The sequence below is a fragment of the Haliaeetus leucocephalus genome, unplaced genomic scaffold, assembly GCF_000737465.1.
Source record: "Haliaeetus leucocephalus isolate CR32 unplaced genomic scaffold, Haliaeetus_leucocephalus-4.0 Scaffold406, whole genome shotgun sequence".
Classification (NCBI taxonomy): Eukaryota; Metazoa; Chordata; class Aves; order Accipitriformes; family Accipitridae; genus Haliaeetus; species Haliaeetus leucocephalus.
This window is the reverse complement of record NW_010972842.1, coordinates 5,987,945-6,003,687: the sequence shown is the minus strand read 5'-3', so window position 1 is coordinate 6,003,687 and position 15,743 is coordinate 5,987,945. Positions and strand designations below refer to the sequence as shown.

Here is a 15,743-nt window from a genome sequence, read left to right as displayed (position 1 = left end):
CCTGAGTCTCTCTGTAGATATTAGTTTTCAGAAAAATGAGTGAGATGTTGTTAGGTTTCTGATTCTTAAACGTGTGTGTTCATTTGTCAGAGAATAGGAATTATAGCACATTGCATCATTCTGTCAATTTTTCACTTCATTGAGGCAATGTTAATTAAAACTCCACAAGTGAACTCAGGAATAATGCAGGTTTGTGGTTTTAAATCTTGGAAGCATGTACTTTGTTTATAAACAAAGCAGTCTGACCTTCAGCAAACTTACCAATTGTCTCACATTTCTCTTTTTCTATTGTGTCTGAGCGTAAGATCACATATTGATAGATTTGCAAGTGTGTGTGAGGAACAAAGGATTCATAAGCACATTGTACCAAAAATCCTGGTGGTTCTGTTTCACAGGACTTAGTTATATCTGAAGTGCCTGAGAGAATATCGGTGCATATTTTCCTTCTGTCTCTTCTTTCTTTACCATCCTACTCAACAAACTTCAGAGTTTTCAAAATGTTTTCCTTGCCACTTGTTGCACATGCATCTCACAGGACACAGAACAACTCTCACCACCTGACACTAGCTACTGTTTCAAATGTAGTAATGCCTGAATAGCATGCATTTACTAAAAATTTTATTTTAAATCTAATTTTTAACTTGTTATTCATCTTTATTATTGAAAACTGGTCATTATATTAAATTATTATTATAAATGCTTAGTAATTACTTTTACTTTAAAATTTACTTTTTAAAGGCACTTCACTAAAAGTAGCTCTAGCAAATACAAGAATGTGGGCGGTAGAATAAGCAAGAAATACAGATAATTATTGTTTCCTTCTACAGTAGCACAACCTAACCAAATTTAAAAGTGATGACTGCAGGCAACCCTTCAGCAGAACAAATATGAAAATTGTGTTGTTAATGCAGAGAAAATCCATGACAGCTGCTCAGGTGAAAGTTACTGATGGTCAGGATTAAGTTAATGCATTAGAAACTGTTTGATACAACCTTAAAGTATTACACATGGACTAAAATAAAGCTAAGTGTTGATAAAAAAGATATACTATTAAGAGTTTTTATTAATAGAACCTTTTAATTAAATAGATGCTTTATTTCCATTATCTTATTTTACTTATAGCTTTATCTGATATTCATGGAAATTTTATCTTGAATGGAAATTTTGTTGTAAGCATGTCAAAAAGAGAAATCAATATACAAGGAGCCATTTTTGAGTACAGTGGTTCAAACAATACGATAGAACGAATTAACAGCACTGATAGAATCGAAGAAGAGCTAACCTTACAGGTGCATGTTTACTTTTTTCATAAGTTTGAAAATTTGCTACATGATCGTTATATTCATAATTTTATGTTCAAATTCACTGAAAAACAGCTATCATTTTATCTCAATTAAGGTTTTGTGTGTAGGGAATTTATACAACCCTGATGTGCGTTATTCATTCAATATCCCAATAGAAGATGGAAGTGATCTGTTTACGTGGGATCCTTACGGACCCTGGCAAGACTGCAGCAGGATGTGCCAAGGTACTGTGAATTCTTTTGTCACCAGAACCAAAGACCTGGTGGCATTTAGGAAGGGACTAGTCTTAAGTACTCAGATTTTTCACCCCTACTTTTAAGGAAGAAACTTGGCACACTCAGTAAAGTTTTAGTGCACAGAGCCTTTAAGGGCAGAATGGCTTCTGATTTTTGTTGTGCTATTTTCATTATTTATGCAGTGCAATTCTATATTCAAAACTACATTTGTGTTCCTTTCTTTTGTAGCCATAGGAGTGGTTTATAAAAAGTTGAATCAAGTCTAATGAATCTTTAGAAAGCAGTATTGTATGTCTACTCATATGTATAGGCTTCTGTTATCCTACTTCCAGATGGTCACTGATTTTTCTAGTGTCTTTCATATATATTTATTTGTCTTTTTTGGCTATCTGCTACATGGAGTGAAGTTTTAAAGATATGTCTTACAATTTTTTAGCTGTTATTCTGTAGGCTATTCCAGTGTAAAAATAAAACTGCAATATGTATGAAGTGTATACATAAAGTGTATGTACACAGATTTTGGATAGATACTCCTATTAGCAAGTGCTGGAGATGCCTGTAGATATGTGATGGTGAGTTTCTTTTGGTTTTGTGTAAGGCTATAGACATGCTTATGTGCTAGAGAAGCAGAGCATCTGTTAGCTGTGGTACTTCTCCCAGCACTCCAGATCTTTTAGGTACCCTGTGATCAAATTTTCTGCTTCCTTAAAGAAAAGGATCACAAACTCTAAGTTAACATGGTGGTTTGAAAATTTGGTAATTAGCAAAGGACAGACATGATGCATTTGGAATACTTAGCCTGATGAGTAAATGGATTGTTGTACTTTTGCAGTTTTCTGGAAGTTGTTATCCTTGTGTGACCACTGTAGTACAGCTGGGAGGTGGCAGGGGTGACGGGGACAAGGTTGTTCTCCACCTGGAATGTAGTCAGTTGCAAAAAGCAGCATGTTTGTGCAGGATCTGCTGTATACAATCGTTAGTGTTAATAGGGTATCTCAGTTAAATTCCTAAATGATGAATGGAATCCATTAGTATAAAAAGGCACTCTTATTTTAGCCCATTATTCCCATTTTTTGGTTCCTTTTCAAGGTATTCGAAGAAGAAGAATGACATGCGTACGTAAAAGTGATCATGTGGTAGTGTCTGATCAAAGATGTGAACTTATACCCACTGTACCAGATGTCTTTGAGGAGTGTAATACAGAGTGTGAATTAAGGTAAAAAGAGGTTCCTAGCTGATGGAGCTATTGTGGTCTTACATATTTTTGTTGATAGAGATTGAAACAAAGTAATTCAGGTTGCTTTGTACTCTGTCCCTCTACCCCTCTCTACCTCCGTCATCCCTCCTGTCTCTCCTTCCTTTCCTCAAATCTATTCATATAATGGGTTTATACATAATGTTTACACTTCTGAATCTAAGTAGAACTACTGTAATTTTCCAATTTTTATTGGTAAAGTACAAAGTCTCTTGTTAGGATTGTGAATCTGTCCTATATATCCTGGCACAAAAAATGTATTGCTGGGCAGAATACATTTTTCACCAGAATGGTACCCACAACTGGAACTAATTTGAAACAGGCTTGTGTTTTTGCACTCCAAGAAAGCCCGCTTGTTCAGAGGATGAACAGTTAGAATTACAGCTTACATTTTTCAAAGTCACCTAGGAGATTAAGACAAAAGAGCCTTTAAATTTAAAAAGATGTTTTTAAGCCTGTGAGTCAAATTCTTTTATATTGCTTTGAAAATTCCAGTCATGAGAGAGATTTTACAGTTTTATCTGTTCCCTAAAAATGCATATCTGTATTTACATGACAATTCCTGGTACATTCTCCGAGTGCTTTGTTCACCATGGTCTTATTTTTTTAAAACATAGTTAGCTTCCTATAACAGCTTATCCTTGTAGGTGGCACAATGTTGGCAAAAGTGACTGCACATCGAAGTGTGGCCCAGGGTATCGGTCTATAGAGATCCACTGCATGAAGTACTCTATTTCAAAAGGACTCAGTGTTCCAGTGGATGATAAGTACTGTGCTGATCAGCAGAAACCACCAACCAGAGAGCCCTGCCATGGTGACTGTATGTTAACAAGTTGGCACTACACAGAATGGTCAGAGGTACAAATTCAAAACCTTGTAATTGTACCATTATAGTTCTGGTTAGTGCTCATACCAAATTTTTATTTCTCTATCAATTTTTTTAGTTTAAGTAAAAGAAAATAATGTTTGACAAATGCAGAGTTGTAGGAGGAGCTAATACCAATCTTTATATTTCAGCAGCTACCTCATATTTTTGTAAGAAACTGTAGCTAAATTGTTTGCAGCTTGGTTTTGGAAGTCCGCAGAGAAGATCTGGTGGTTAAAGGTGTATATTTTATTTACAGTCTTAATTTAGTTCTGAGAGTATTTTGGAGAAAAGGAATAAGTACAATTTCAGCTTTAATCTTCACTAAAGAGTTTTATCTTGGAACTACTAAACAAAGTGCCAAATTTATCTCACGTGAACATATTGGCAGTCTGTGGATTAAATGTAGGATACATTTGTCCTAACACAATCATTGATGTCTTTTGCCTTTAAGACTGATAATGTATTTTGACCTGGCTTTATCATGTTGTGTTTCCTGTTTCATTATATTGTCTATACACTGCAGTGTTCCAGGAGCTGTGAAAGAGGTGTCAGAACCAGAGAAGCTTTTTGTATGAACAATTTGGGTCGTCATCTTCCTGACAGAGAATGCCGGGAACTTCCAAGAGTTGTAACACAGAGCTGCAATGAATTCTTATGTCCAAGCTGGTCTGTTAGTGAGTGGAGTGAGGTAATGAACCATGTAAAACTTGAGATGCCTTTGGTCCTGGTCATCGATACTGAAATAAGCTGCTTTAAGTGTTTGGGTTTTCTGTTCTGGCTATTTTGGCGTACACGATGATAAAAATTCTGAAGTCCTAGGATTTGGTTGATAAACATCCCAGATGTACAAATGGAATGAGAACTTCTGAAAAACACACCTAGAATTTATTTTTCTCTGAAAATTTGTTACATTAAAATGAGGTAGCGAAGCTACTTAAAGTAAATCTATCTACAGTAATATGCATACCTTCCTTTTTTATGAAGCAATGAGAACCATCTGGCCAACTGAAGAACAAAATTCTCTCTGTTTTATTATAGATTATATGGATATAAACCAATCGTGGACAGTTTAAACATTTTTCCTGTGAAAGCTGTGATATGTGCACTCATATTTTAAACAAGTATTCTTTATTCAAATGGAAATAAATGATTTCTACATTGTTCTCATATTTTTGTAGCTTCAGAAACTTAATAGTGATTCCTTTGTATTAGCATTTGGGTTGATGTTTACAGGAAATGGAGGGTTCATAAAAGATCTAGTTTTGCTGGACTGCTTGCATTGGTGGAATATTTTTGTTATTTATGTGATCTTTAAAATCCAACAGTTTACTAGAAGAAAGTAAAGCCATTAATTCAGATTCATGTCTTTACAAACTGATGACTCTAATAATTTTACAGTGTCCTGTGACATGTGGCAAAGGAATGAAGCATCGTCAAGTATGGTGCCAATTTAATGATGAACAACTGAGAGATGATTTCTGTAATCCAAATGATAGACCAGAATCAATAACAGCCTGTGAACTTCATGAATGTGCATCTTGGCAAGTGGGGCCTTGGGGATCAGTGAGTACATAAGAATTCCTGGCTTCTTGTTTTCTAGTTCAGACTGAGTGATCACAAAACAATCCTTTTAAATATTTTAATTGGATCTTAAGCAGTTACTTTAGTTGAACTGATTCACATGTTTGTTTGCTTCTATTGGCTATCTAACCTGTAATTTAGGAACACCCACACCTAAAACACTCATTGACCCTGAGCCTTATTATCAAAGACACTTTTACACATGAATGCATTACATCTCCAGAATAATGAAAATGTAGATAGTAAAATGTTCAGAAGAATGAGACGGGTAAAAGACCAAATATTTATAGGTGTGTGGGCATATTTAAGTGGTAGCTTTAATTTAAGATCATAGAAGTGTATATGCTAATAATAGCAGGGAAAAAGACTTAGTATTTTGTTGTTATGTTTTGTTTTGACCTTCGGCGATAAAAGATCTGCTATCTCTTTATGTGAAAGTGCTGTTGAAAAATATGTTCCTGTGTGTAATGATGCTCATCTAATGTATACCAGAGTGGCTTCAAAATTCTGGAAAAAAGTGAATTAATTTGTGAAGGAAACTTTTGTCAGCAAATAGATGAGAATTAATTAAAAAATAATAAGGTACTCAATTTCATGGAGCTTTCATAAGATCAGGTTATTCAAACCAACAGAACTGTTGGATTATTCAGTGTTTCTTGGATTTTAGTGAGAATTCATAGCTGAATAGCAGCTGAAGTTTATTTTTTTACATATAATCTGGTAGTAAAATACAGAATAAATATACCTTTAGACATTAAGTATATTTTTAACTTAAACATTTATTTTGTATAGAACTTTTCTCATGTAATATTTTTTCATGTTAGAGATAACCATGCTGTTGTCTGACATGATGTTGAATTCCTTCTGAGTAATCTTTTGATCACAAGGTGCTGGCTTTCCATTCCTACAAGCTAAATGCAAAAATGAAATAAAAAATTAATTCAGTCCCATCATATAATTCTTCTGAATAAAAAAAACACTGTGTATAGCCACGCTGAAGTAGCTTGTACAAGCAATTTACCAATCCGTGTCACTGGAGCAGAGCTTTCCATTGCAGTTTTTTCACTATACCATCTGGTAATAGCTATTCATGACCTGGGTTTTTATCAGTATTTGTGCTTGAACCACAACATTTATAGGATGGTATTTATGTCATAATATTTTCAGCCATCTAACATTTTAGGTGCCGCCTTTGAGTGTGCTCTTCTCAAACTCTACAGTGACAGGAAAGACATTTAACAGCTACAGCTAGTGATTCATTTGGAAGCCACCCCTTTACTCCCCCCCTCCCGCCCCTTCCTCTACCCCAGTTTTTATTGTTGAGCATGACATTATATAGCATGGATTGTACCTCTGATCAGTTCGGGTCAGCTGTCCTGGCTGTGTTCCCTCCCAATCTCCTGCCCACCTCCAGCCTGCTCACTGCAGGGGGTGGAAGGGGAGGAAAGAGAAAGCCTTTATCCTGCACAAGCACTGTCCAGCAATAGCCAAAATATTGGTGTGTTATGGACGCTGTTTAAGCACCATATGGTCTGCCGTGAAGAAGGTTAACACCATCCTAGTAGTCATTCCCATTCATTCTAGAAGGAGTTTTAAAATAGAAAATGTAATTAAAAATTCAATTTTATTATAAATGGTGCTGTGTCAAGTGTGTGAAATTATTGACTTTAACAGTGTTCTGTAACGTGTGGACGCGGATACCAGATGCGTGCAGTCAAATGTGTTACTGGAACTTACAGAGTTATTTTGGATGATGACAGGGAATGTAATGCTGCTACTCGTCCTAGAGATAACCAAGTAAGTTAAAAAATAACTTTCAGTTGATTGTACTTTTTAGTTAAAAGCATCTAAATACAACTGTTGTCTACTGACTCTTTGAGGGAACTTGCAGGAAATGAGTTCTAAAACGAGAAAAAAATATTCAAACTATCTGCTTTTTTCCTGAACTTCAAATTTGGCCTAGGGAATTAAGTAAAAGAAGAGTAAGTCGGAGATTGAAGATTTGAAAGTTGGGTATATGATGAAAGGCCTTTGATTATTTGGGGGCGGGGGAAGCTCCAACATGTAAAATATTAGTCTGCTTGCTATGATGCTTAATAATAGCACCTAACTGCCTTGCTATTCTCTAAAATTCTGCTTGTATATAGTTCTTAAAAGAACAATGTTACTTGAAGAAAGCTTCAGTTGTTGGAATAATACTAATTCAAAACTGTGTAGACATGAATTATGATTCAATATGGTATTTATATGGTTCTTAACCTTTTCTTCTTGTCTCAGTTTACTTACTTCATCACTTCCCTTAACTTAAATCTATCATTTTTCAGAAGAAATGTTTTTAATACGGTCAGTGACTTTACCTTTAACTAAAAGCATTTTGGTATCTTAGGTACTATGTATTAATATGTTGAACTGGCTACCAGATTCATACATCTCACTTATATCCAGCTATGCTGGTAACCACATACCTCCTTGAGGGTATACTCTGCTGCTTGTCTTGAGGAGAGAGGGGAAAAAAAGGATTCTATGGTCCAGAGTAAACCAGTCACAAGTTACCAGCCCTCTGATGGCTTCTTGAATAAGATTTCAAAATATAAAAGCCAAAGATTGGTATACATTTATTTCCACATACATGTGAAAACACTGGGTTTGAGTATGCTTTGTATTTTGAATTGTGGTACCTGTAACTGGGTAATTTTGTGTTCTGAGTAGCTGAAAGTATAAAGGACAGGATATCACAGCCATCCTCACGGAGTTCTTCAGTACTGCATGTGGCTATGAAACAGGACACAGTCATGTCTATGCCCCAGCAAGTTGCCCAACACAGTTCTTTCTCAAAGTGTGAATATTATTAGTTATTACTAATACAGTTTTAACATCAAATCAGTTTTCTCGATTTGCAACAAAAAAAACCAATTTAATTGAAAAGCCTTTGGATAACACCAGGGAAAAGTTGCAAGATGGTATTTACTTGCTAACTAATGCTTGCTTATTGTAATGGTAGGATCTATTTCTGGTGGAGTCATTTGCTTTATATTTGGCTCTTCTAAAATGTATACTTTGAAAGCTTATTCTTTTCTCGCCCCTGCAGGAATGTGAACTGCCCTCTTGTCCAGAAAATACAAAATTATGGACTACATTGCTTCCTCTAGTTCATGTGGGGAAGGTGACTCAATGGAGATATGGATCATGGACCCCAGTATGTAATGTAATAGTGGTCACATCTTGCAGAGCAGTCCTCCATTCCTTCACCCATTTTTCCATAAAGTTCTCAATGTATTTTTCAGACTGAAATCTGCTTGGGATAAATTTTAAAGGAATTCTAATATTTTATTTTTTTTTAAGAACCTTTTTCTTAAGGAGATAGACACTCCCAGCAAATTCTGTTTGCTTCAAATCTAGCCAGGGAAAATAAGGAGGGGAGAAAAACAGGGTTCTAGGAGCTGGGATTCTGAGCAAAATAGCTTTCATATGATTGAGAGTGTGCAAGGAAGTGTTGGGGTTTTTTTTAAATAATTGATCAGTTTCTGAGTATAGAGAACTTCTTTCATTCTAAAATATGATTTAGATCTTTTATGTGAATAGCAATATTAAACAGTTTGGGTCTTTAAAGGTCTAATTTTACATAATTTGTAAAGCAAGCATTATAAAAAATGGTTTCTACACAATCTTTAATGGAAGAGGTTTTTATTTTGATAGTGTTGAAAATCAGTTTTACTTGACAGCAATGTGAAAATTTGAAATTATTTATAAAAATGTGGGTGTGTGTTCATCCCTTGAGGTTCTTAACAAAACATATAAGACAATTATATCTTTACACAACTATCTTAAGTAAATAGCAGTAAAGAGTGCATAGACTGAGGGTACTCAGAAACTCTTCACTAAATTCACCTTGAACTTCTCAGCTGTAAAGGCATTAGAAGGGTCTCAATGGAATATGCTAATATAAATTAGAATGGCAAATGGATTGTGAATATCAGTTTTTATTAGTTGATGTAAATATTGCATCATAACTAAAATGTTCTGGAAGTTACTCTCTAATGTTTCTGTTGTTAATAAATAAAAAAAATTGCCATTGCAACTGTATAATGATTCCATGTTATAGTTGAAACGCTACCTGTTCAGATATGCTGAATTGCTTCACAAGAATTAAGGCCGTGCAATTCAGTTCCAAGCCAACGGGAATTCTCAAGGCCTAAACCATCCAGCAATATTTCACTTTCCTTCCTGAACACATGGCTCTATCAGTGTGAGATGGAAATCTGGTTCTGTGTTTAATTCTAAAGTCAAGCTGATACTAAGCTATGTTAGTATTTTGGATGCTTGCATGATCTTGTTTTGGTCTCCTAAAGTGCGATGAGCTTGGATTGTTCTCTGACAGTGCTCTGCGTCCTGTGGGAAGGGTGATCGTGCTCGCTATGTGAGTTGTAGAGATGCTTATGGAGGAATAGCAGATGAATCTTTCTGTGCTCATTTACCACGACCAGCTGAAATTTCAAGCTGCTTTAGCCCATGTGGAGAGTGGCAAGTTGGAAATTGGTCCCCTGTAAGTATTAATTGTAACTTATTTTTTTTTAACGTGTCTACTTGGATTATTGGCCAAAGCTCTGGTTAGAAATTGAGACTTCATATTCTGTGCAAGCGTGATTGAAATTGCATCCCTTGAAAAAAAACAAAGTACACGTTACTTACTGTCAAAAGTAAATATAACTGTCTTTGGTAATTAATTATCAATGTTCTGTTACAAATGTTGGGTTAATTTTTGGTTAGTGCACAGTTACCTGTGATAGTGGAATAGTAACAAGACAAGTTATCTGTGTCAACTATCATCAACAAATCAGCGAGAATTACTGTGATCCTGAAGGCCGACCTTCCAAAGAACAAGAATGTAACATGCCACCATGTCCACCAGTTTATCATCATATTCCGAAAATGCATGACCGTCCAAGTCATTTTCCAGAAACAGGTCACCTTCCAATACACCATCCACAAGACAATATAAACCAGTGGAACCGTCCCTCTGTGGGAGGATATCAATGGAGAACTGGACCCTGGGGAGCAGTAAGAAATTTTTTTTTTTAAATATATTAATCTGTTCTCTCACATGTGTGTTAACATTTCTAGAAAGGTTATTGCAGTTGAGATTTGGTCAAAAGAGAAACACATTTATTCTAAAAAAAAATTATTGTTATTGTGAAGAATATATTAAATTCAAAATGTAATTTTTGTGCAATGTCATCTTTAAAATACTTCTACATAGTAGTAATTTTTATTTGCAAATTTCAGTTTTGAAAGTTAACATTAAAAAATTTTAATTTTAAATTGGTTTAACCAATGTATTTTACATTTTTCTGATTATGCAATGGTGATACATATGTTTACATGTTTTGGTAGTGCTCTAGTACTTGTGCAGGTGGATTTCACCGTCGAGTTGTAGTATGTCAAGATGAGGAAGGAAGAAGTGCTAGTTATTGTGATGAGGCAACAAAACCTCCAGAGTCAAGACACTGTGATTCTGGTCCCTGCCCACGATGGAACTATGGAAACTGGGGAGAAGTAAGATCATTTCACTTTCAAAGGGAAACACTATTTACCACATAAGCTTAGGAATAATAACATAATTATTTGACTGTGCATGGAACTGAATACCATTTTTTTTACTTATTTAAAAAGAATGAGTTTCAACCTGTTTATCTAAACTTTGTTCTTTGATGAAATCCAGAACTGTAGTGTAAATAGCAGTGTAAATATACATCCAAAAGAAGCAAGTATTGTGTGAGGCTAAGGTTGTACAACATATGATTCAGTGTTGAGTAGCGTCTTGAATCTTGAGACATACAAAATTATTTTCTGTTACAAAAAATGACTTGTATGCAGAAAAACCTCAGTGTAATAGCTAGTCTAAAAAAAAAGGCACAGGAAGCTATAAAGAAACTTTTATTACATCGAATTTCATAGGTAATAACTAGAATAACTGCAAGTAGTAGTATCTACCGGGTTGTAGTTGCAAGATAAAAATATGTGCCTGGCTTAGAACATTTTGATGAAACATTGTATGTTATTGGGAAAAGAACGGTTTCTCCATGCCATGTAATGTCATATCTTGACGATGCATTCTTGCTCAAACACTACAGAAAGCGTTAAAGCTGGTTAGTTTGTCCCTCAGTCTAATCCTGCCCTCTCTTCTTATTCTTGATACATCAGTATCTAGAACTGGGAAAAGAAGAAAAATTGAGCGACTTTTTTTTTTTTTTTTTTTTCTCCCTTATTTTGACCAGATCTAGCCATTTAGTTCTTGAGGCCAGTCTGAGTGTCATGTTTTTTCTATCCATAGCTGCAGACTTGGGGTTCCGGTTAATGCAGATGCTGCAGTTTTTGTCTAATTTAGAATCCTCTGAAATACAGTAAAAAGCTATAAACTGTTGGAACATGCTCACTTTTGATCACATTATTTTTAGTAGCTCATTAGAAATGAGAATTAGTATTTTTGTCTGGTATTGCAGAATTACAGGAAAACCGAAACCCGGAAAACACATCCTGTAAGTATTTTACACTAAGTCTGTATAAGTTAGACTATGAGAAAGTGCGCCCAGCATCTGAGTTTTCTCTTTTCTGGCAAGGAAAACTAGTTCTAGGACCAATTTCACTGTTTTCCTCCTATCAAAGAGAGATACAAATGCTCATTTATTCTCACAAATGGTTACTTCTCCTTGATAGAGTAGATTCTCTGTATCTGAGACTTTTTGTGGAAAATCTAACTTAATAAACTACAAAAATGTAGTTTGATAAATGTTTTTGTGAGAGGATTGTTTTTTTCATTATATGAGATTAGACTGTAAGTCCTTATTCTTGAATTTAATGTCCAGGGAATATGAAAACAGACATAGTAAATAATAACGTGTACCGATTATTGCTATATCACTTTGGTTTAATGGTATGTGATGACTCTCAACAAAAATATTGCATATAAAATTCTGTATTTCAGTGTACTCAAACTTGTGGAGATGGAATAAAGACAAGACTGGTGATTTGTCAGCTTCCTACTGGCCAAATGTTGGGTGATCAAAACTGTGACATTCTAGACAAGCCACCTAATATGGCACAATGTAATGTGCATTCTTGCCCTGGTGATGTTTCATGGCATCGGGGACCGTGGAAATCGGTACGATAGTGTTCACTAATATTTTTCACTTTCTTGTTCTTTCTGTCACTCTATTTCCCTTTGCCTTTTAAAAAAATATTTTATTATTTTATTTGATAACAGTGAAATAATAATGCATGTGGAATATAGTCTATGTAGTTTTATCAAGCAATTGTTCCTGCAGTCATTGAATTAAATGGGAAACAGCCGTTTACTTCAGTGGGAACAGTATCATGCTCTATAAAACATCATAGGGAATATTTTTTAAATTACCAGAAATCATCATAGCTGATAGCAATACCTAATAGGTTGTTCTATTTTGAAGGGTTATGATTTGACCTGTGTTTAAATTTAAAGTATATGCTGTAATTTATACTGTAGTATTATCGATATATTTATATTTGTAAAAAAAAAAGCTTTTTAGTGCATAACCTTTTTCTAACAGTATATTTAAGTATAAAATGACTCACACACCTGTATATTACACTGTGTCATCAAACATTTTACTCTATATTACATGTACATTTGTGTATAAAAGTTTATATTTGTGGTTTTAAAACAGTGACTAATTAAAGCTGTCTATGTATAATTATGTATGTAACTATAATGTTATTGTCTACATGTCACTGTCTACTAATGTGTAAAAATGCCTGCAGTAATCACCATTAATCTTTAAAATTGCCACTAGCAGATTATTAACATGCTGAAGTAATCATAACAAGTTGTACAATACCGAGTACATTATATTTCCCAAGCCGTGGATTTGACAACAATATTTATTATTGTGCTCAATCCTAAAGGATAATAGTAGCAATCAAAGGAGGTTGGATCCAGTTCTGGTTCCATCAAAATCAGTTAAAAACCTGTCATTAACATCCCTGGGAGATGGGCTAGGACAACGGTTCTTTTTTATTCCTTTTTTTTTTTTTAATTAATAAAATTATGTAATTTGGTTCTTTGAATTAACATAGAAACATTTTTTAAAATACTGTCTCTTTTCAACTTTAAATAACTTATTAGTGTTTATGTAATCTATTCTAATTTATTTCAATAGGCTTTAAAATGAAAGTTTCAATTAATAATTCACCACAGTTATTTTTTTCTTCCACTGTGCAAAACAGAGTTTTGGGTTTGTGTTTAACAGACACCAGAGTATCTTATTTAGCCATTAGCCAAATAATTAGTGGTGACTTGCTAATGCTTAATTAATGTATGTACTTAAGGTGCTGAGAAGACAAGCAGGGCGTTCAGCAGACAGTTGCCTTTGAACTTGATGTTTCTTTTCCTTTTAGATTGAAAGTTATTCACAGCCTGTTCGTTCCCAGAGTTGATGCAGTTTGTCCTGCATTAGTAGGTTACCTGTAAGCTATTGTAATGTATTGTAAATGTTACATATGGCTTAGTTTTGCAAAGATTTTCATGTTGGTTTATATCTCAATTGACATAAAAGCCATTATAATCCTTCAAAAACTAAGTTTAGAATGGAATCTAGTCATCAGAGAGAGAGTTTGTGGCCTCTGTTTTAGATATGATTGCAAGCTCTATGGTTATTCATTCGGTAATACTTTTAATTTCATCACACTGTCACAGGGTGGTGTACAGAAACAAACGTGACAGATTCAGGAGATAAAAGCAGGCTCACATATTAAATATGCTGTCACTTTTTAGTAATTTAGCTAGTTTTAACACTGCCAACAGACAAACTTCAGTTAATTTTTGTTGCTGTTTAAGCAGAGCAAAATGTATTCATTGAGGACAACTATTATGAAAAAGCAGTAAAAGCTTTAGTCACAGAAACACTGTTGTAGCCTAGCACAAACGGCTTTGTTTAGCCTTCCCCTATGGGTGGTTGACTGATGATGTGATAGTTTGGCAATAGAGCATGGCTCTGCCTATCTTTATGCCTTTCTGGCATACAATGTGGTCTAATGGCGGGGACTGTTAATGACTGGACGCTCTCTGGAGGCTGAAGTCATGGATGACACGTCACATCTATGCTTATTCCCTTCTCTATAAAGACAGCAAAAACCAGATAAAACACTATATATTTATTATAATTTTGATAAAAGTATTGAGTAATATTTATGTATCTGGACAACAATGCATTACACTTTTATATCTACTAGTGAGATTCCAATGTCAAAACTTAAGTAGAAACTGAAATGCAAGGTTTCCCACATGTAGCGTAAGTTTCCATAATAGGTTCTTGCCGTCTTTTACATCTGGCATTCATGGCACAAATGTAATATGTGGAGAGGATGAGTAGAAGGAAGGGAATTTCTGAGCAATTGCTTTTCCTGGAACAACTCCTTGACTTCCTCAAATATTGGCCCTGTCTCTGGCCGAGCCAGTTCAGAAATGGGTATCAGAATTGCCTAAAAAAACCTTTTCCTCATTCTGATGTAGCTTTGCCTAAACCATATCTGAACTAAAAGCTTTGCTCATGGATTATTCCAGCTTTTACATAGTCAGATAGTTTCCTCTTGGATTTGAGACTCCAGCAGAAATAGAATCAGAAAAAGTCAAATTAGCCAAGACTAATTCAGAATCCTGAGTCAAGAACCTGATCCACCGTGTAGAAGGACTGTTCTAGTTTATCAGTTGTCAGTGTCTTTTATGCTCTCTTCCATATTGGGGCATTCTAACTTCTTCCACTAGCTATCACTATATTTGAGGATAGGAGGCTTTTAGCAATATGCCTTGTAAGTCCATTTCTCTCAGTTTTTGATTCATTTTACACAACGTAATTAAAATAAAACATATCTTGTAAATGCACAATAGGGCAGTTGCAAGGAATGCTCTGTTTGTGATTTGAAGCCAGAATTCTGGTTGATGCTTTCTGCAGTTTAACAGCCTATGTGCTGTTCCACTTTGTAGTGTCTGTCTATGGCTACCAGAGCTGACCGTTACAAAGCTTCAAGGCTACGTACTCCTCTGCTGCCAGTTTCTGCAGCTGTCCAAAGGGATGTGAGGCAAGTAAATCTCAAATTCTAAAGGCTCGTACCACTCCAGGACACTTCCTCAGAAATGTTATACATATTCAGAAACTGATTATTTTTTTATTTTTTTTTGAATCTTTGAAACTTTAATTCAGTCTAGAATTTTCATATAGTGATATCCAAGCCAGAAAGACGCTCTGAAGTTTTACAGGGAGGATGGCTAGGAAATACATCCTTTTGCCTGTAACTTGAATTTGTTTGATCTGGAGGTCATTGGGAGACTCTGACGATGATCTTTTTAGAATGTAGCTTACGTCTTCTGCTTTCTTAGTTTTGTGCAAGTTTCTGAGGGAATTTTCTTTAGTAAAAATTGAATCATGCTTCTCCCCCCCCCCCCCCCCCCCCTTTTTTTTCCAAACCAA

The 15,743-nt window shown here is 35.0% G+C and overlaps 1 protein-coding gene across 1 annotated transcript in view; it reads left to right on the top strand.

Moving 5' to 3' along the window:
• The window catches only part of ADAMTS20 (ADAM metallopeptidase with thrombospondin type 1 motif, 20), a 102,405-nt gene that overhangs the window by 49,171 nt on the left and 37,491 nt on the right, over positions 1 to 15,743 (top strand). Inside the window, exons 17-28 of the mRNA XM_010574108.1 lie at positions 1,123 to 1,289; positions 1,399 to 1,528; positions 2,630 to 2,756; positions 3,443 to 3,653; positions 4,187 to 4,351; positions 5,062 to 5,226; positions 6,919 to 7,041; positions 8,333 to 8,440; positions 9,623 to 9,787; positions 10,012 to 10,302; positions 10,636 to 10,797; positions 12,227 to 12,403. Of these exons, the coding sequence (XP_010572410.1) occupies positions 1,123 to 1,289; positions 1,399 to 1,528; positions 2,630 to 2,756; positions 3,443 to 3,653; positions 4,187 to 4,351; positions 5,062 to 5,226; positions 6,919 to 7,041; positions 8,333 to 8,440; positions 9,623 to 9,787; positions 10,012 to 10,302; positions 10,636 to 10,797; positions 12,227 to 12,403 (1,991 nt within the window). The remainder of the gene's footprint in view (positions 1 to 1,122; positions 1,290 to 1,398; positions 1,529 to 2,629; positions 2,757 to 3,442; positions 3,654 to 4,186; positions 4,352 to 5,061; positions 5,227 to 6,918; positions 7,042 to 8,332; positions 8,441 to 9,622; positions 9,788 to 10,011; positions 10,303 to 10,635; positions 10,798 to 12,226; positions 12,404 to 15,743) is intronic.